The sequence below is a fragment of the Malaclemys terrapin genome, chromosome 1 (genome assembly GCF_027887155.1).
Source record: "Malaclemys terrapin pileata isolate rMalTer1 chromosome 1, rMalTer1.hap1, whole genome shotgun sequence".
NCBI lineage: Eukaryota > Metazoa > Chordata > Testudines > Emydidae > Malaclemys > Malaclemys terrapin.
The window spans coordinates 53,870,457-53,891,046 of NC_071505.1; the positions used below are offsets into that span (position 1 = coordinate 53,870,457).

General features: G+C 40.5%; 1 protein-coding gene and 1 long non-coding RNA gene across 3 annotated transcripts in view; one reads left to right on the forward strand and one right to left on the reverse strand.

Annotated features, from left to right (window-relative positions):
- The first annotated feature begins 2,259 nt into the window (after nt 1-2,259).
- PDZRN4 (PDZ domain containing ring finger 4) overlaps nt 2,260-20,590 on the forward strand; it is a 368,942-nt gene continuing 350,611 nt past the window's right edge. Inside the window, exons 1-3 of one of the 2 annotated variants that reach the window (XM_054024438.1) lie at nt 2,260-3,133; nt 6,389-6,475; nt 15,568-15,675. In XM_054024438.1, the coding sequence (XP_053880413.1) occupies nt 2,399-3,133; nt 6,389-6,475; nt 15,568-15,675 (930 nt within the window). In that variant the 5' untranslated portion in view covers nt 2,260-2,398. The remainder of the gene's footprint in view (nt 3,134-6,388; nt 6,476-15,567; nt 15,676-20,590) is intronic. The other variant, XM_054024447.1, reaches the window with a different exon arrangement.
- LOC128835095 (uncharacterized) lies at nt 3,902-10,862 on the reverse strand. Its single transcript, XR_008444572.1, has 3 exons — nt 10,805-10,862; nt 6,775-6,892; nt 3,902-4,105 (listed from the first exon to the last, which is right to left on the reverse strand). It is a non-coding gene; the product is annotated as an uncharacterized LOC128835095 (long non-coding RNA).

Genomic DNA, 20,590 nt, shown 5'->3' on the forward strand with positions numbered 1-20,590 from the left:
CCTTCATTTATGCACTTAAATAACTGGCTTTCAACAGTGCTGCATGGTATGCATGGTTGCATCACCTCTTCACGAGCAACTGACTCACACAAGACCCATCTCATAGTTCTTATTTCGTCCATGTCTGAGTTTCTGGGCCACCCAGCTCACTATAAGCTCTAGGTAAGGAGACCAAGGAAGCAACCCAAAAGAGAAGCTGGGACTGATAAAAAGGTGCAGAAATAGATTAAGGAAATATAGGTGCTGGTCAGTTGCTATAACCTTCACATTAGGGCCGATGCTGACACCCCTACTTTTACTGAGCAGTACCTTACTTTCTGAGAAGTGCCACTGAAATCAATGGAAATACTTGAGGAATAAAACTGAGAAAGAGTGGCAGAACTGGATGCTTAGTGTTTGAGTTCATGAAGTAATTTTATTTTATATGCGTAGTGTGTACACCGTTATAGTTGGATATCATCTTTTCTTTGGGTAAAGGAAGGTAATTTGGATCTTCAATTAAATGTTGTGGATGGCTGGGAGGCTGTACATTGGTACAGTTTAATTTTTGTACAATGATAATAGGGTGAAGGTCACATTTGTGGTTCTCACATGGAAAGTCAGACATGGTAAATGGTAGTTTTGTTGAGGGTGCTCAGTAAGGGGATTGCATACATGTTTTGGTCTGTATTTGTGGTGTACTGTCAATTATGATGAAGTGTGTGGGTAGGTGTAGCTGAGATCTCTGATCTGAAATGTGTCCCAGGGACATTTCTGTGCAGGATTCCCCTCTCTGCGTGGGAAAGGTGTAGTTGCCACAATGTCAGTGTCTCTCATGTCTTCTCTTCAGAGATACTTAAGTGGCTTTGTTGGAGCCATAATGGCTGGAAACCGAGGAGGGCAGAGGCAGCGGTCTCCACTGGTCAGAAGACACTGTGGCGCCACATGGATAGCTGTAACTACCAGCAAATGCCCTGAGATGTGTGAATCTTGCACCAGCCTCTACTGGCCCTTGCAGCGTGGGCTAGGCCTGCCACACCTCTGATCCAGTTAACTGAGGAAACCTCCGAGATCTTTCTCTGCTCCCTCCTGGGAGGCTCAATCTGGTCCTATGCTTTCCATAGTAAAGTCATGTGGTGAACATGTTATGGGTTTCACACTTCAATATATTTTGCTGGGTGTGTGCAGCGATGCAGGGGCAGAAGTCAGGTTGGTGACTGATTCTTAATGATGAATTTCCAGATTTTCACATATTTAGTTGTTCTTAAAATGGCAGCATTCTTTATACATGTGTTGTTGTTAAAGGGAGATCTACAAACAACTCCACCTCACTGATGGCATTTTTTTTTTTGGCCTGGTGCCATTTACTGCTTTAGCATCCAACCAATCTACACTGATTTCAGTTGCAAAGGTGGGGAACAGCCCCAAAAGGGAGGAGCAGAGTAAAAACGAAAGAAAGAAAGAAAGAAAGAAATCAGTGCAGGGAGTTTAAAATGCTTCCTCTCTTCAACAACCAGACAGTCTTCCTCGCTCACATTTTCACAATCCAGCCTTAAACAGCATACACTGAGAACAACAGTCCGAAGAGCTGTGCATAAATTTGGGACTGTAATGAGAGTCCTCCTCCCATGATTTCTGAGCCACTTTCGCTGGAGGGGAAAGCCCTCCAGCAGGCCACATCTCCAGCTGGGCAACTAGCCCTTCCCTTACTCTGTGCTCCCTACACTAGCTACCCAAATAACCTGTAATTCCAGTGGTTTTCTGCCACTTCATTTGGGATTGTTTTTCACTCCCTTTTCTAAGAGACATAATAAAAAAGACTTTAAGCTACTGTTGCTGGTGGGTGGGAGGAATGTCCCAGCAGCCAAGCACCCCAGAGGGCCAAGGAGAAGATCTCTGGGAGTGAAACAGTTCCAACTTTGTGTGTGGGCTTATCGTCTGCCTGGCATGCCAGCAGCTCCCTTCTGCCCTTTTTGTGCATATCCCCCCCACCCCTTTTCCTGGCTCTCCTCCTGCACAGGGAAGGGAGCTGGCGTGGTTGCTTTCCCCTCATTCTGCAGGCGTGAGTCTGAGGCTGGCAGATCTCAGCTTCTTCCCTCCTCGTCCTGCTGCATTTCCCTTCTAGGAGGGATGCAACGAAAGGGCAGTGGTGGTGGGCGGTATTGGGCTGTAGCTCCTATTAGAGTTAATACGGGAGGGTCAGGGGACATGGTGAGCAGCTGAAAACTTCAAACCAAACAAACTCTGCGCTGCCCTGCCCCTCTCCATCTCCCCCCCCACCCCCTTCCTTGGAAGTTCGAGCTGCGCTGCCTGCATCAGCAGCCGGGCTGGCAGGAGAAGCAGCAGCAGCAGCCGCCGCCGCCCCTGGAAAGTTGCTCCCCCCGCTGTGCTCCCAGCCCGCTCTGCCCCCCCGCCAGCCATGGGCTTTGACCTGGATCGCTTTGCCGAGCCCGTGGACCTGGATCTCAAGTGCAAACTGTGCAGCAAGGTGCTGGAGGAGCCGCTGTCCACGCCGTGCGGGCACGTCTTCTGCGCCGGCTGCCTGCTGCCCTGGGCGGTGCAGCGGCGCCTGTGCCCCCTGCAGTGCCAGCCCATCTCGGCCAAGGAGCTGCACCAGGTGCTGCCGCTCCGGAGCCTCATCCAGAAGCTGGAGATCAAGTGCGACTACAGCCCGCGGGGCTGCGGCCGGACCGTGCGGCTCCACCAGCTGGCCGCCCACGTCGAGATGTGCGACTACAGCCCGGCCCGGTGCCGCCACAAGGGCTGCCCGGAGGTGCTCAGCCTCAAGGACGTGGACGCGCACATGCGGGAGAGCTGCGAGCACCGCCCGGCCGGCATCTGCCAGCAGGGCTGCGGCTTGGTGCTCCTGCAGCGGGACCTGGCGGGGGGCGCGCCGCCGGGCGGGGGGCACTGCTGCCTGCGGGCGCTGCGCAGCCAGACCAGCAGCCTGCAAAGCCAGAGGGCCAGCCTGGAGCAGGAGCTGAAGCGACAGGCCCTGAAGTGGAGCAAGAGGGAGAAGTCGCTGCTGGCTCAGCTCGCGGCGCTGCAGAGCGAGGTGCAGCTCACGGCGCTCAGGTACCAGGTGAAGTTCAACCAGTACATGAGCCACATCAGCAGCATCACCAGGAACCTGGCCGGCAGCCACCCCTGCAAGGTGAGTGAAGCAGTGAGCGGGCTGGGGCCGCAGGAGCCCAGCCTGGCGGGCTCTGAAGTGGGCAGCCCCCTTCCCCTCAGCCCGCTGTTTGGTGTGGGGTGACCCGGCTGCCTGTCTTTACACTGTGATCTCCTCTATGCCAAGGTTGCTCCTTGGAGGGTGCCTAGCAGACAGGGACGCTGGAACAATTTGCATAGTTGGGGTACTGAGAGCCATTGAACCAAACTGTCAACCCTGTATGTGATGGAAGCCACTTCAAGCCATGGGGTGCAGGAGCACCCCTAGTTCCAGCCCCTATGCTATCAGCTCATGGGCGATACTGCCAACGACCCTATCGACTTGGGACCAGATTCTCTGCAAGCCAAACTCTGCTGCAGTCAGCAGACCTACCCGAGCAGAGACTGGACCCTTTGTAGCATTTAGTCCATCCCTACTTGTGTGGTCGCTTTTGGCAAATACAAATCGAGCTGACACACACTGTAGCCTCTGCCCACGACACTGCACCTGGACATGGGATTGCACTTTCAGCCCCTGTAGTTTGGTGCGGTCCCCTAGAAAACCCCCAAAGGCAGAGAGGCAGTCAGTTAACACATGGCAGGTTAGTGCCACTCTCAGCAACCTAAAACCTAGCTCTCTCTTGTTGTGCCGATGCTTGAAAACTCCGGAAACAGTTAAAGTGATGTAAATCAAACTTTTACATTTCATCCCCCCATTCATTCAGCCTGGAAAACTCGTCATCTTTCAAGAGCTGTGAAAGCAGTTTCAGCAGATTCTTTCTGGCTCTCTCATTTTCTTTAAGAGTGCAAACGAAGAGCCTAAAGTGCAGTCATACATTACATGAGTCTTTTTAGGTTACGTGTTTCATGTCTCCTTTTGTAGTTTAAGAATCTGGCGGCTCTAAGGGTTGCACACCAGCAGCCTCTGGTAGTTCCCAGTGACTCAGTTTGGATGAGGATCTCATGTCAGGTTTGTCTGGAGTGAGAGGGAAACACAAGTGAGAGGAAAGGGCTTCAACTTAGCTGACAATAAACAAATTTGAATGCAAATCTTCCAGCGCAGGGTGTCCAGATCAGACCACAATTCATCCAGCTGGGTGTGACCTTATTAATGCTGGTACTGTTTTTTCTTTAGATGGGGTTCCAGTTTTAGATAAATATGGAGCTAACAGATTTTTTTTCTTATAATTACATTATTAAGAAGTACCTTGGGAAACAGTTTGTTGTTTAAAAACATTAGAATAGTTTATAGTTTAGGAACAGTTCTGCAGGGACACAGAAATGTCTTTAGTTTTGGAGAAGGGCATAATGATTGGCAGTTTTGACATTAGAGACCAGCACTACTGCTTCAGCCCTTTGCCAAATCAGATGGCATTGCTTATTGAATTGCCTGCTTTTGATTGAATAAACAGACACATTTTACTGGTGAGATGGCTTAACATGCTAAAGGGTTTGTTCTGTAAAGCTTTAATTCCCGTCTGAAGGATTGCTGTGCAGAGTCTGACATTGTTGGTTGCAACCATGGTGAGAAGTGATTTAATAGAACTTAAGCGCCACTCAAGAGACTTTTCTTCCAAAATCTTTATTGACTCTTTTGAAGCAAAATCCAGTGGAAAAGATTTGCGTAGTCTGGTCGGCTTCTGAACTAGTATGATATGCTGAACTTCAAACTGCTATAAAAGAGACTCACATTTGGGGCACTGATTCAAGTTCTCAGAATTTTTATGTCCAGGATTAAGATGATAAATTCAAGGCTTATTGGAAATAATATACTTAGTGTTTTAGGAACTTGAATACTTAATTTTTTTTTCTACTTCCTCCTGGTGGCTAATCCATGGGGTTGGGGTGTTGGCTTTAGAAGATATGCTCATATATCTGCTTCACTTCTGGGAAGATATGACGAGATGGAATGAAGAGAGCCAGCAATGATTGCAGTGAAGTGCCCAGTACGCAAGAAAAATAGTAATATGTGGGGAGGAGGTGAGAAAGAACAGGATTTTAAAAAGGACATTTTAAAAGGAAGTTGGCACATTGACATGAAGGCAGTCCTCTTGTGTAATGATTCAATATCTATCATTTCTTGTCACTACCAGTAGGTGCTGCTGTATGTACTGCCTCAGAGAAATATGTTGCAAAAGACAAGGAAAATTCATAAAACGCTCATTTGGAAGAAAAACCATCAACAAAGTAAAAAAATGTTCCTCATTAATTTAAAATGTATCATGCTGCAATATAAAACTTCACTGCCACAGTTAATAAAAATCTGTTTGGATATCAGAGTGCATCCACATTCATTATTATATTCTGAATATTTTAAAATGTACATTTTCTTTACTTGTCAAAATTGCTTAAATTTACCAATGTATAGAGAATGACAAAACACAATCTTACTTTACTCAGTACAGGCTGAATAAAAATTTTCTGTAGGGATTGTGTCTCCTGAAATACAACTGCTCTTATAGGTGAAAATTCAAAATAAATTAAATTATTATGCACAGAAAGGCCTGTGATAATCTTTTTTGTTTTCTTTGTATGGTTTAGAAAATTATTTAACCATTTTTACCTAAGGAAGTAGGTTTTTTCATATATTATTTTTTAACTTTGGTTTCTTCACTATTTTTTATTGTGTGACTTATAAAATCACATCTAGGATTTTTGTGTGTGTGTTTTCTAGCTTATTTGCTTTACTTTGCTGTGAAGAGAAAAAAAGGTGTGTCTCTCTCCTCCCCTCCCCCCCCCCCCCCTTTGAATTGCTGTGGAATCTGTATAGAACCAGCTTTTGGAGCTGGAAATAAGAGGCAGAGATATGGGTGAAATCCTGGCTCCATTGAAATCAATGAGAAAACTCCTATTGACTTCACTAGGGCAGGATTTCACCTCATAAGCTTAATATCTAATGTAATTAGTATATACAGGGATTTGTTTTAAAGGTACACAAACATTTGGGGCCTTATTTCAAGAGATGCTGAGCACTCCCAGATCCACTAACTTAAAGTTTTGTGTGCTCAGCACCTATGAAAATCAGGTCCTTGGGCTCTTCAAAGTACCTGTTACATTTCAGTGGTATTTGTTTTTTCCATCGTGTAAACTCCTGTGTCATTTATAAGTATGTAGCACCATTTTAAATCAGAGTTTTCCATTCAGCTTGTTTGTGTTGCATTTTCCACAGTGAAAAGCTATAGAACATTGATACATTCCCTTGAAGTATTCCTTTTCATGTAACATTTTTTAAATTAGCATTTCACCCCTTTTTTCTTAGGGAGGAGAATCTAAGCCATTAACCATCATGCTACAAAGAGAAAATGATACTTTGGGATTCAATATTGTAGGAGGACGACCCAATCAGGTAATCACCAAAGTAAATATAGTTTCTCCTTTTTTTTTTAAAGTACATAGATACTTTTTTATTATCATGTGGCTATTATTAGTAATAAAAACAAATAGCTGGGGCCAGCTTCTGCTTTCAGTCACACCATGGATCTGTACTAGCTGAAAATGGGTACAGAATTTGGCCTGCAGATTTAAGATCTGTGTTTTTTTTTTTTTTTTAAATCATTAGTTTTAACTATTTTTAGGACCCAGTCCTACGAAGCATAGAGTACCCACAACTCTAATGATTGGGTCCATAATACTTTTAGAACAAACCTGGGAACTGTCTGTAGTCTGAATTCATGTGAGTCATCTGTACTTATGCAAGTTGCCCAGTTGAAATCAGTGGGACTATTCAAATGAGTCAATGTTGCAGAATCAAGCACCTGTAATTCTGTGAAAAAATACTTGATTATTTTCATTAAAGTGAAAGATCAAAATCTTATTCTGTAGCTGCACTACCTGCATCATAGTCAAAACAAAATACAATGCTAGTGTATGCATTCAAATATATATTTTCCACCTTCTTGTATCTTAAATCAGACTTCTAGCATTAATAACTAGCTTAGATTTGGAAAGACTTTTTTAAAAAAAAATCCTAAAATATTAATACCCGTTTCTTATATAATAATGTATTAAATGGTAAAGAAACTCGCTAAACTGAAAAAATTGATAGTTAATTAAAGATGTTTCATAGTGTTTAGTTAGTTACTATGTACTGATCAGAGGGTTTTTTTGTTTGTTTGTTTGTTTGTTTGTTTTTTTTGAAGTTGTAAAGCTGTAACCTGCTACTGCTCTTTTAGCAACAAAATATTGGGGGCAGGGAGTGTGTATGTTTGGTTTGCATGTCTTCTCCTTCTTTTCTAGCTATATTTAGTGATGCCAAGGAGTCTGCTCCCATTAGCACCAAAGCCCAAGAAGTACAGGGCCTGCTCTGCAGAATTTTACTGCTAGGACTTCTGGGTAAATATGAAGTTCTGCAGGTGTCATATGCATTTTATAAAGAGTTCCAAAGTATGAGCTTGTAAGATTTCTTAAGGGAAAGGATGAAAGTCCAGGACTCTAGAGGACATGCATATTATAATACTTACATTGCAATGTATAACACCTTTTCATAGTCCTGGTAAATGAAATCCATAAAATCTTTATTTTGGATTGCAATGTGACTTCTACAATTTAGGGCTGTGGAAGAACTTCGATTTTTGCATGAAGAAAGCAACGCTGTGTTTGTTTGATTTCCTGGGTTTTCTTGGGATTTCATTTTTTGAACTTCTAGATCACTGAAGTATTCACGTGCACATAACATATATTGAACATTTTTTAAATAGTAACATATTGAGGGTCTAGTTTCAATCTGTGAATGAAACCTTAAATTTTTCTAAGAAGTTCAAAGGGAAGTGATGAAAACAATCAAGGTTCTTATTATGCCTATTAAGAAAAAATAAGTAAGTTATAGCACTGTCTGTAATGGGGAGGTTATTGCTGATTGGGGAAAGGATGTGATTTTTGTGCAGAAGCAACTGCCATTGATTGTTGAAGAGATGGAAGTTGGTGGAGTTGTGAATTGTTAGGTAGAAACTTCTAGAAGGTAGGCAGGGCATCATATAACTTGGGTCTGTATAAAGCTGACTACTTCATATTACTTTTCAGTCTTCAGTATTGAACTTAGTTTTTTCCCCTCTCATTCTAACTATAGTATATGTAAATACTACAAATAGGTGATTTGTGTTAGTGGCTACCAAATATCAATGTGAGACAGAACTGACCCAACATGCCTGAAGCTGAAGAAAATCCTAAGAAACAGGGATTGAATGGACTACAATAATTAAAATAGATCAGCGTTTCCCAACCAGCGTGCCACAGCACGACCAGGTGTGTCACAGAATTTTGGAAAAGTCACTTGTGCGGAGGAAAAAAAAAATCTCATTTATTTTAATTTGCATTTTGTGCTATTGCTCTTCGGATGTATGCATGTGAGACAGACATTACACATGCTACGCTCAAATGACCTTGCTTTGCTCATTGTGTGGTGTCACATGGTAGCTGTGTTTTCTTATCAACTGTTAAGTAACAGTGCTAAATTTTGATTTGAAGACTTGTAAACGGACGAATATTTGAAGAAAAGAGAATCTAGCACCATCACATGAAGCTGAACATGAACATAAGAAAGTCAAAGTGGTGAGCCAACGCTACGGTGAGAGTTATTTGCAATTTGGATTTTCATTTACAGCTGAACCATCTTGCTGTCTTTGACAGTGTTGTGTGTGTGGGGAGAAACGCTCAAGCCATGCAGTCATGCCAAGTGATGACACCTTACAAGAAACATCCGTCCCTTGTCAATAGGGGAAAATATTTTTTTGAGCGTTTGAAGGATCAAACTGAAAAACAAGTGCAAATGATGAAAAACTGTAGCAGTTTCTGATAAACCACTGGAAGCAAGCTACTTCGCTACTTGTAGCGAAGGTGAAAAAGCCGTTATACAGTTGTAGAAATACTAATTTTACCAACATGCAAAGAAATGATGACAGTAACATTAGGTGAAAATGCAGTCAATGAAATCGCAAAAGTTCCCCTTTCATATAATATAAGTCGCCACATTGATGATCTCAGCTGACATTGAGACTGTGCTCTGAGAAAAATCAAATCAAGTGGAAAATTTGCATTGTGGCTTGCTGACTCAACAGATATCAGTAATCACACTGAACTCTTGGCTAATGTCAGGTATGTTTATGGAGATAGTATAAAAGAAAATGTTTTATTTTGCAGACAACTGCCAGGTCACACGACTGGAGAGGAAATCTTCAGGGTGACAATGACCTGCCTTGAGGAGGGAGAATTGCACTGGAAAAATTGTCTTAGTGTTTGCACAGACGGAACTGCCTCCATGACTGAAAAGACAAGAGGTTTGTAAGCAAGGTCAAAGAACAAAATCCAGATGTGCTGGTGACCCACTGTTTCCTGCACCATGAAGCTGTCATGGCCAAAAAGCTGCCAGAAAAACTTTCTTCAGTGTTAGATGGAGCAGTAAAGATCGTGAACTTAATAAAATCACCGTCCTTAAAATGTTGCCTTTTCTCGTTGTTGTGTGAGGAAATGGGAGCAGAAAACCAGAATTTATTTTTTCACATAGAAATACGCTGGCTTTTCCATGGAAAAGTTTTCTCATGTTTGTATGAGCTCAGAGAGAAATTTTTTCACAAATTTCTATGTGAAAAAAGATAGCTTTGGAGGAATCCACACACATGGACCTAATCGCTGATGTGGCACGGTGTGCAAAACTTGCCTACTTGGCTGATATATTTCATCACCTTAATGAACTGAACAGGAAAATGCAAGGTAGAAATGAGGATCTTGTCTCTTGCATGGATAAACTTGCATGAGTTTAGATCTAAGTTAGCCCTCTGATGTGAAAAAAGTAGCAAAAGGCACAATAGAAATGTTCACCCTGGAAAGCACTGCAGATCCCATTGGTAGTATTTTGGTCAATGCCTTTTCTGAGCATTTGAAAAGTCTGGAAGAAAAATTCAGCCTATATTTTCCTTCAACCTAAATAGAAGATTTCGACTGGGTCTGGGATCCTTGAATTTCCTCTGCAATGGAAAGTGCTAAGAATCTTACAATAATGACTCAAGAGCAACTTGTTGAATTAAGGATGGACCACTCTTTTAAAATTAAGTTTGGCAATATGCCTGTGGACTCATTCTGGTTGACATTGGCAGATGAATACACGGTAATCTCCATTTTGTTGCCATTTTCAACAACGTACCAGTGAAAGTTTTTTCAAACCTGAATTACATAAAAAACAAGCAAAGAGAGCATATGAGATCAGTGGAGCAAGAGCTCTGAGTTGCACTGTCAACATTTCCTGCTGGTATTAAGCGATTCTGCATATCAAGGCAAGCTCAAATTTATAATGAAAAGTAAGTTTTGTTATGATGATTTTAGCGTGGGGCTGTGGTGCGCCACAAATCTTTTATTGAAGTAAGTGTGTCTTAAGACTGGAAAAGGAAACACTGAACAAATACTATTATCTAATATAAAAATGTAAACATTGTGTCAAGAATTGTTTAGTAACAAGATAGAAAGGGTGTGTGCTCATCTCAAAGTGCAGGAAATCATTTTTTTCAGGTTATTCAAGGAAAATGTGCATTGCATGAAACTTGGTTTAATGAAGTGAAACAGAATGCTGATTGGTCCTGCAAGCGACAGATTTTTGAGGACAAAATTATGTTCTACTTACAGAATTGCAAACTTTTCCTTTTGGATAACCTGTGCCTTTCTGTGTCTGAGGGATAAATATACTTACATTTTATGTGTGTTGTGTTTCATAAAACAGTAGAAAGTTTTTTTTCACTGTTTTTTTTTCTTCCTTCTCTCACCTGAAAAAACAAAACCAAACCCATAACAACCTCGTTATGATTTATCTTAGCAGAAAAGAAGTTATTTCAGAGGGCTATGTGTGGGTTGTATGTTTTTTAAAGGAGAAGATGATGTGGTATGCTAATAAGACTATAAGTGAGAACTTCACTCCTGCTCTGGACTTTTGAGGCTGCGGGCTCCTGGTTCTAGTGGTGGGAGAATTCTGTTGCCGGCACTGTGGAGACAGCCTCAGGCTGTCCTCCATGGACCCCATCACAAGCCCTGCCATAGGAGTATATTGGGGGCAGCAGGAGCGTGTCAGATACTGGGTTTCTGGGCAGCTGTGCAGCCCAAGGAGGCTCTAGTAACTTAGATCCGCAGCGCTGGCTAAATTATGTCTGGGGGAAGGGTGTGTGTGTGTGTGTGTGTCCAGCCATCCTGAGAGCAGCTCAGGATTGGGAGGGCATAAAGGTAGTTTAAAGCCATTTTAGCCCCCTCCTACCATCTTGGACTGCGAGCTCTTTGCTTCCCCTTTTAGAACTGAAGCACAAACTCTCGCCCCATGAATGCTGAATCCAGGTGGCAAAGACTGCAAAAGGATTCTGTATGTCATGTACCTATATTGTCTATTTAGGCTGTACCAGATTCATCCCCTTACTCTCATCAGGTAGTACCTTACTTTATAAAAAGTCATTGAATAAGGTGCAATTTTATGAGTAAAAGTATATTTATATTAGTAAAGTTATATTTTTTTGTATCCGAGGGGGACCCTCAGTAGAAGTCTATTTGTTTACATTAGACCATTTTGAAACATTTTTGGACCTGTTCATTTTTGGACCTCATTTTAGGATGTGAGGTATGAAAAATCGAGGGAGTAGGCAGCAGATGTTGATTTACCAGCACTTAATTTAGAGCAATACTGTCGACTTGAAATCTAGTCAGAATGAAAGCTCTTCAGGACAGTAACTGTATATTTGTACAGCACATAGCACAGTGGGGTGTAATCTTGATTGTGGTTTTGCTGTAAGAAAGACCCACACAAAGGACCCAATCCTGCGAACACTTATATACATGAATAGTCCCATTGGTCAGGGCCTAACTGACAACATACAAAGTGCTGTAAAAAATCTACAAAATAAAACAAACTGGGAAAATAGGCTTTCAGACATTTTTGTTGTTTGTAACATTAAATAATAGGGCTGTCAAGCTATTAAAAAAATATGATTAATCGTAAAATTATTTTTTTTAGTCATGATTAATCGCTTATTGCACTGTTAAACAATAATAGAATACCATTTATTTAAATATTTTGGATGTTTTCTATATTTTCAAATATACTGATTTCAATTACAACACAGAATACAAAGTGTACAGTGCTCACTTTTTATTTTTGATTACAAATATTTGCACTATAAAAAACCAAAAGAAATAGTATTTTTCAATTCACCTAATACAAGTACTGTAGTGCAGTCTCTTTACCATGAAAGTTGAACTTATGAATGTAGAATTATATAAAAAAACCCTGCATTCAAAATTAAAACAATGTAAAATTTTAGAGCCTGCATGTCCACTGAGTCCTACTTCTTGTTCAGCCAATCGTTCAGACAAACACATTTGTTTACATTTGCAGGAGATAATGCTGCCTGCATCTGGTTTACAATGTCACCTGAAAGTGAGAACAGGCGTTCTTATGGCACTGTTGTAGCCGGCATTGCAAGATATTTGTGTGTCAGATGTGCTAAAGGTTCATACAGTAACTCGTCACTTAAAGTCATCCCGGTTAACGTTGTTTCGTTGTTACGTTGCTGATCAATTAGAGAACATGCTCATTTAAAGTTGCACAATGCTCCCTTATAACGTTGTTTGGCAGCCAACTGCTTTGTTCACTGCTTGCAGAAAGAGCAGTGCATTGGAGCTAGTTGGTGGGAGCTTGGAACCAGGGTGGACTGTCAGCCTTCCATCAACTCCACACTCCCCTAAGTTCCCTGTGTGGCAGCCGCCCAGCAGGCTATCAATTGGCCGGCAGTTCAGCTGTCCCTCCCCCCCACTGCTATGTGCTGCTCCTGCCCTCTGCCTTGGAGCTGCTCCTAGGAGGCTCCTGCTTGCTGTGCAGAGGTGGGGGAGAGAAGAGTGCTAATGTCAGGGTGTTCCCCCCACCTTTCTGTATCTTCACAGAGGCGGGGGGGAGGGAGGACAACACCACAGGGCTCAGGAGGGAGGGAGCTTGCTGGCAGCAGCTGCTGTCTCAACTTGCTAATCTACTTAAAAAGGCAGTGTACTTAGTGGGGTCAGTGTACTTAAAGGGGCAATGCACATGACTTTCTCACACACAGGGTGTGTGTTTCTATCTCTCTCTGCCATGCTGTCTCTCCTCCCTCCATTCGTGCTGCCTTGTAGAGTGTGAGGCTACATTAACAACAATGTGTTAACCTTTGAGGGTTAGTTAGCTGAGTACTAGTTCATCATTTAGCAGTAAGGCATTCCCTGGGAAATAACCCACCCTCTTTCACCCTCTGACTTCATCACCAACCAAGCTTCACAATCATCATTGCTGTGTACCATATTCAATTGTTTGTTTAAAACTTATACTGTGTGTGTGTGTGTGTGTGTGTATAAAATATAGTCTTTTGTCTGGTGAAAAAAATTTCCTTGGAACCTAACCCCCCCATTTATATTAATTCTTATGGGGAAATTGGATTCACTTAACATCATTTCTCTTAAAGTAGCATTTTTCAGGAACATAACTACAACGTTAAGCAAGGAGTTACTGCATGTCCCTTCATGCGTCAACCACCAATTCCAGAGGACATGCTTCCATACTGATGACGGATTCTGCTCAATAACAATCCAAAGTAGTGCAGGTGCCACCAGCGGAAGGTTGATTTTCTTTTTTGGTGGTTCGGGTTCTATAGTTTCAGCATTGGAGTGTTGCTCTTTTAAGACTTCTGAAAGCAGGCTGCACACCTTGTCCCTCTCAGATTTTTGAAGGCACTTCAGTTTCTTAAACCTTGAGGCGAGTGCTGTAGCTATCGTTAGAAATCTCATATTGGTACCTTCTTTGTGTTTTGTCAAATCTGCAGTGAAAGTGTTCTTAAAACAAACATGTGCTGGGTCATCATCCGAGACTGCTATAACATGAAATATATGGCAGAATGCGGGCAAAGCAGAGCAGGGGACATAAAATTCTCCCCCAAGGAGTTCAGTCACAAATGTAATTAATGCATTATTTTTTTAATGAGCATGGAAGCATGTCCTCTGGAATGGTGGCCGAAGCATGAAGGAGCATATGAATATTTAGCATAGCTGGCATGTAAATACCTTGCAATGCTGGCTACAAAAGTGCCATGCAAATGCCTGTTCTCACTTTCTGGTGACCTTGTAAATAAGAAGAGGGCAGCATTATCTCCTATAAATGTAAACAAACTTGTTTGTCTTAGTGATTGGCTGAACAAGAAGTAGGACTGAGTGGACTTGTAGGCTCTGAAGTTTTACATTGTTTTGTTTTTGAGTTCAATTATGTAACAAAAAACAATCTACATTTGTAAGTTGCAGTTTCACGACAAAGAGATTGCAATACAGTACTTGTATGCGGTGAATTGAATAATACTATTCCTTTTGTTTATCATTTTTACAGTGCAAATATTTGTAATAAAAATAATGTACACTTTGATTTCAATTACAACACAGAATACAGTATATATGAAAATGTAGACAAACCTCCACAATATTTAATAAATTTCAATTGGTATTCTATTGTTTAACAGTATGATTAAAACTGCGATTAATTGCGATTAATTTTTTTGAGTTAATTGTGTGAGTTAACTGTGATTAATCGAAGCCCTATTAAATAAATAAGCTCAAACAGAAAAGTGATTTCTAAGTTGACTGTGCCTCTTTAACTTCATTATATAAATTGGTAATTTATTAAAACTTATTTCAAGTGAAATGTTGGAAGTCTGGCAAGCAGAGTTGGACTGGCATTACATCATATGTTTAAAAATAAAATAACTTTAATGTGATCAGAGCTGTCTATTGTATTATTCCAAACATGGTAAATAACTTCTTAGCTGTAAGTTTGAACTTTAAGTGAGTTTCACTTGGAAATGTGTAAAGATAAACTTGAAAAAGGTTCTTCTTTTGTCCATAGCTGATCTTTACAGATTTCACAGTTGAGCAAGTTCTGAGTCTCCCATGTAAATAGGATTTATGAGGTTAACCAACTTCAATAGAATCCCATCACTACTATATCTTACTAAATAGTGCCGCTTTATTTTCTAAGGAAAAAATATATACAAAAAGCAGTGTTAAAGAATGTCTTTTCTTCCTGACATACACCTGTGGTTCCTCCTTTTTTCTTTAGTACGTGATCCACTTTATATACATTAGTCACATCTGCTAGAAAGTGTGAGATTCACTTTAAATATCTTATTTAGGATCTGATTACTATTGCACCTTGTGTTTTATGTAGACTAAACTAACCTAATAGATTAACTTGTCAAAAATGCTGGAATAGTTTATTAATGCTGTCATTTTGATTAACGCCTATTGTGTATTAAGTTAAAAATCCCAAGTAGTTAAATCCCTAGATAAAAAAGAGAGCTGCATTTTTCGGATGGATTTGCATTTTGCATTGCTGAATATAGAACTCTCTCTTTTCTTGTACTAATATGGCTGTCTTTTATTTTGCAACTTCAATATTGCCTGGTACAGAACAATCAGGAGGACTCTTCACCTGAAGGAATTTATGTGTCAAAAATCTTGGAAAATGGACCTGCTGACAAGACAGAAGGCCTGCAAATTCATGACAAGATCATTGAGGTAAGAGTGAGAAAAAGACGTTGATGTAATGGCAGACTCACTGACCGTGGATTTGATATTTTTCACAATGAATATGTTGTAATTTTCGTTCACTATTGTAAACTGAAGTGATCAGATGTTCATCAGATGTGTATATACATCATGGATTTCTTGAACAGCTGAGTGTACAGAAGTGTTGGTATAAGGATGTTTACTTTTTCAAGGTAAAGCTGTAGAAACTGACCAGGTAACCAGGAGTGGTATTCTGTTTTTCTTTATGATGGCTGAAGAGGAGGGTCAAATGGTTCTTCATAAATTCACCATTTTTATGTGAAAGTGTTTTGTCCTGAAAAAGTGAAATAGCTGTTGTGCACCTGAGATGCTTCAAAGGAGCTATGTTGATAAATGATGTTCTGGGATTCTTTGAACAGTTAGGGAAGCTGCTCTTCTTTTTGATCAGTTAGTTGAATGCGTGTTGTTTTTTACCTATACCAATACAATTCTTTTCCAATCATGTAACATTCCATTACAGCCATATTAAAGTCTGTTCCCATATAATAATTTTCTTTTACTAAACAGAATTGAAAAGAGTTTGACTTAAAAACTAAAACAAAAAACTCTACCTAAACTCAGAAAATGTTTTGTTTCTTCTCTCTACCTAGTCTATGATCTGTAAACATGGGTTAACACTAAAAGATGCAGCAATATTTGTGGAAAAAGTTATTTTACTTAGTTAGTGAAATGGATTCCTTGCTGTGTTATGACAGTGGAATTTTCGATCACAGCTGTAGTACAGCTGTGCCCTTTAATCATTGCACTTAACTGTAGCTATATTATGTTTGCTGCTGGTGCAGCACTTTAACCTTGGTTTCAGTGACGGTGCAGAAGCATTGTTTTAACTTGACAGTTGAACAGCATTCCAAAACAAGAAAAATGAAACAAGTAGATCAAGAAATTGATAGGAAGGGTAGCTGGCATCTGGCACCGTTTTCTTATTAAGGAGTTGACACCTGAAGTGTGTCAATGCTGTTTAAATGCTGGCATTGCTTTAATTGTAGGGAGCCTAGAGCAATATGCCAAATAGGATTTTTTTGTTTGTTTTTGTTTTGGAAAAAGAGAGTGAGCACATGTGCTTCAACTGGCTGAACTATATATACACTTGTTTAGCAGGGAGCAGAGTTCGCTGTAATTATGCTGAACTTGCAATGTGCCCTTTATCTACACAGAGCTCTTGTATCAGAATATTCTACCACAGCATTATAGCTCAGACAACAAATCTATTTTCCTCTGATTTTATCGTGGTACTCTTCATGTATTGTTCTATAGAGACTGTGATGCCATAAGGTTTGATACATTTACTCAAACTTTTATTCTTCCTTTTCTATTTTTTCAAAGTATATTTGTTTTTAATGAAAAAGGTGAAAGTTTTTTTTACATAGAGGAAAGGGTGCACAGACCAAAATGAATTAAGGTATAAGAACTCTTCCCTTTTTGTCTGAAGTTACATTTTAGAGAATTTCAGCTATATAAGGAATATGAATGCTGGTATTTAAAGTGTCGGGAGAGCTTAAGTTCCATATAAAAATGTCCTACATAAAAATAATGAAATAGAGAATTAATTCCTGCTCTGCTGCTTAATAATTTTATGCTACATGGCTGAAGGTTAATCTTTTGGCACCATGTGCTAGCCCATCTTTTACTGTTATACTCTATAACTTCTTAGCTTTTATTATGTTTTTTTTTTTTTTTTTTTTTTGTAGTTTGGGAAGGATTTCAAGAAAATCTAGGGAGAAACTACAGAACAGCTAAACATTAGTGCTGCAGCATTTAATCAAAATGAGGAGAATATTTCTAAATAAAATTTGAATTAGTAACTACCTCTGTAATGCTATGACTTTGCCAATATAAACATCTGGAGTTAAAAGGTTGAAATTTACCTTGGCAATACATGAATATCAATGTCTTCTCACACCAGAATGCTCTGGAAGTCTGTACTACTGCTGTCTTGTTTAAAGGATCAACATGAATGTTTTCACTGTGAGGAAATGAGTCAGACTGTGTATTTGTTTCAGGAATGTTGGCAAATATACAGAATGAGAGACAATTTTGGTGAGGAGAAGACGGGAACCAGATCTCCTTATTTTTGGTTATTCTGCAGCCTTTCAGAGATCAGATCAAATGTGTGATATATGTGTGTGTTTAAAAGAGATCATTTTGCAGCAATCAAGTGCAGAAAGAATTGATGTTGTTTTGGGAATTTGTAATGACTTCAATTAGTTGTTTGGCTTTGTGGTGCCCATTATAGTCTTTTAGCAGTGCATCGCTAATGGGATAATGGACAGAACTGTCCCATTAAATTAGAAGAAAATCAGCATAGGCATAACAGTCTGTTCTCAAGCCATGTTTCTAAATAAAGAAGGTAATTAGTTTTAGTGCTTTATCAGACGTTTAACAAACGTTAACTGCAAATGGTTGACAAGGATGAGTTTGTGCAAACTTCAGACGACTGCTCCAAGGGTTAACTTAGTGCAACGAATGGATTTCACAGTAGTGTGACACTGGCAGCTGGAATTGTGAATTAAGTCTAGCAGACTTAATTGTCACCACTCTTCACTACCCATTCATCACAATCTAGCACAGACTACCAGAAAGTTTGCTAAACAATTAGTCTTACTTTAAAGGATGCTAAGATATGAGATTTCATTTCTCTGTGAAGATATTCTATGTAAGTGGAAGAAACAGGTCATACAAAGTACTTGAGTTCAGCTGTGGACAGAGAAACTTGCATACTCAGTGTGTGGATAGTGCAATCTACATTTGTATTGTTTCACATATTGGGGTTATATGGACTTAAATGTCATTAGCTTTTCTTATACTTCAGAACTTGCACAATTTAATAGATGCCTGCTAGTTAGCAGACTAAGGCCTTATCTACGCTATGGGGATCAGTCGACCTAAGTTACACAACTCCAGCTATGTGAATAGCTGTGTCGACGGGAGACACTCTCCCGTTGACTTCCCTTACTCTTCTCGTTCTGGTGGAGTAACAGAGTCAACGGGACAGTGATCTGTGGTCGATTTAGTGGGTCTTCACTAGACCTGCTAAATCGACCCGCGGTGCAGCGATCGCTGCAGCATTGATCCCCGGTAAGTATAGACATCCCCTAACATACTAGCCCTAGATAAGTATGAAAAGGGATCCCACCAGGAAAAGTTGAGTGCCAACAGTCTGAATAGCGAAGGCCCAGTGCCATACATGAAAGGGGCATAGTGTGCCAATTTTTGCCACAGTACTGTTACTCCTTTGCAGAGGGGTAGTAGACTTCAAGGCCTTCCATGTCAGTTTCCTGTTGGGGCAATGATGACAGGGTATTTTCTTAGTGTAACTTGTTTATTTACACTATACAAAAACCAGACCTTGCCTGATGTTCACAAATGGCACTCGGACAGGAATCCTCGCTCAACACCAATGCCTTACTCCCAGGGAGGAATTCTACCTCATGAATTGATCTCAGTTTAGAGAGATTAAGACAGAGAGCAAACCTTTCTTCTGCTTGCCACTGCTTCTCACAAAAACTTGCCTGATAAGACTCTCCGTGGCGGTGCTGTTACACATAGCTAACTCCCAGCATAGGAGCCCTGACTACTGGGAGTCATATATGTGTGAAAATCCACCAGCCCTTTAACTACTGGATGGGATATGTCTGTCTCCTTCTCCCTGTTGGGCCTCAGAATTGGGAAGAGTCAGAAGTTCGGAACTGATCTAATTCAACTTCAGATAATTCTGGCTGCTGTGAGGAAGTGGGAGAGACCTTTCTCACTCTTAACTCCTAAAAAGGGGTGAAGGAGAATATTTGTATAGCTACACCCCAGCTTGTCTTCATGTGTCTTCTCATTTTGTGAATAACTCCAGTGCTTGCCTTTGCTGATACTAATAGCCTTCTAAAACCATGATATGAAACTGACATGATTCTAGACAGTTTAATTGCTGCCCACATGGTTCAGAAGGGCAGTTTGCCTGCTGCCCTATTTTGTTTATTTTACACTGCTGCTTTTGTTAAAGCTGTAAACAATGGCAGTGACACTGGAGCTGGCTGTCTGAAGACTGAGGAAGACATCATTGCCTCAGTTTACAATCAGTTCATATTTAGAAGGTTTTATTTACAACCATAAGGGCTGTTCTTTTTTGTGAATGGAATGCAATGCTGTCTGGTGCAGAAGCATGGGTGATAAAAAAGACAATAGGTTCAACCCTGTAGGTATATGAGATGAGATGTCTTAGTGCTATAAGAGGAGTTACATGAAGAGACAGACTTCAAAATGAAAGTATTAGAATGGAAGTCAAAGTCTTTGATATGGCTGACAAAGTCCAGGATGTGCAACTTTGTTGGTTTGCACACACGCAAAGAATGAATGAAGGGAACCTGGTGAAGATAGCGTGGTGGGGGAATGTGGTAGGGAAGGACCTTGAGCAAAGCCAAGGAAGTGCTGGATCGATTGCATCAAAGAAGATGGTAAGCAGGTGGACCTTAGTGCCTCCTGGGACAGACGAAGCTAGCAGATGCTTGCACAATGATGGGATAAGTGGAAGGACAGATCAAAATCTACAAAAAATGATATTTCTTCCCCTCTTGTTTGGTCCTTACATTCATCCAAAAATTGTGATTGAATTTTTCAAGCCCTGTTGTACTCGATAGAACTCATATTATGCTGCATAATGCCATCAAGTTATTAAAATTAAATAACCTAAATTTGTCTCCTCACTGCAATGTTATGCATAAAACATATGTCCAAGGTAAAGCTTGTAAATTAGGTTTCATCTCTCTTATTCTATTTCCCTCTTTGTTATTTTCACTTTTTAAAGAGTGCATGCCTGATGAATTTCTAGCACCTGTCCACAAAACCAGTTACAGTAAAGTCTTAAGTCTTTTACTAG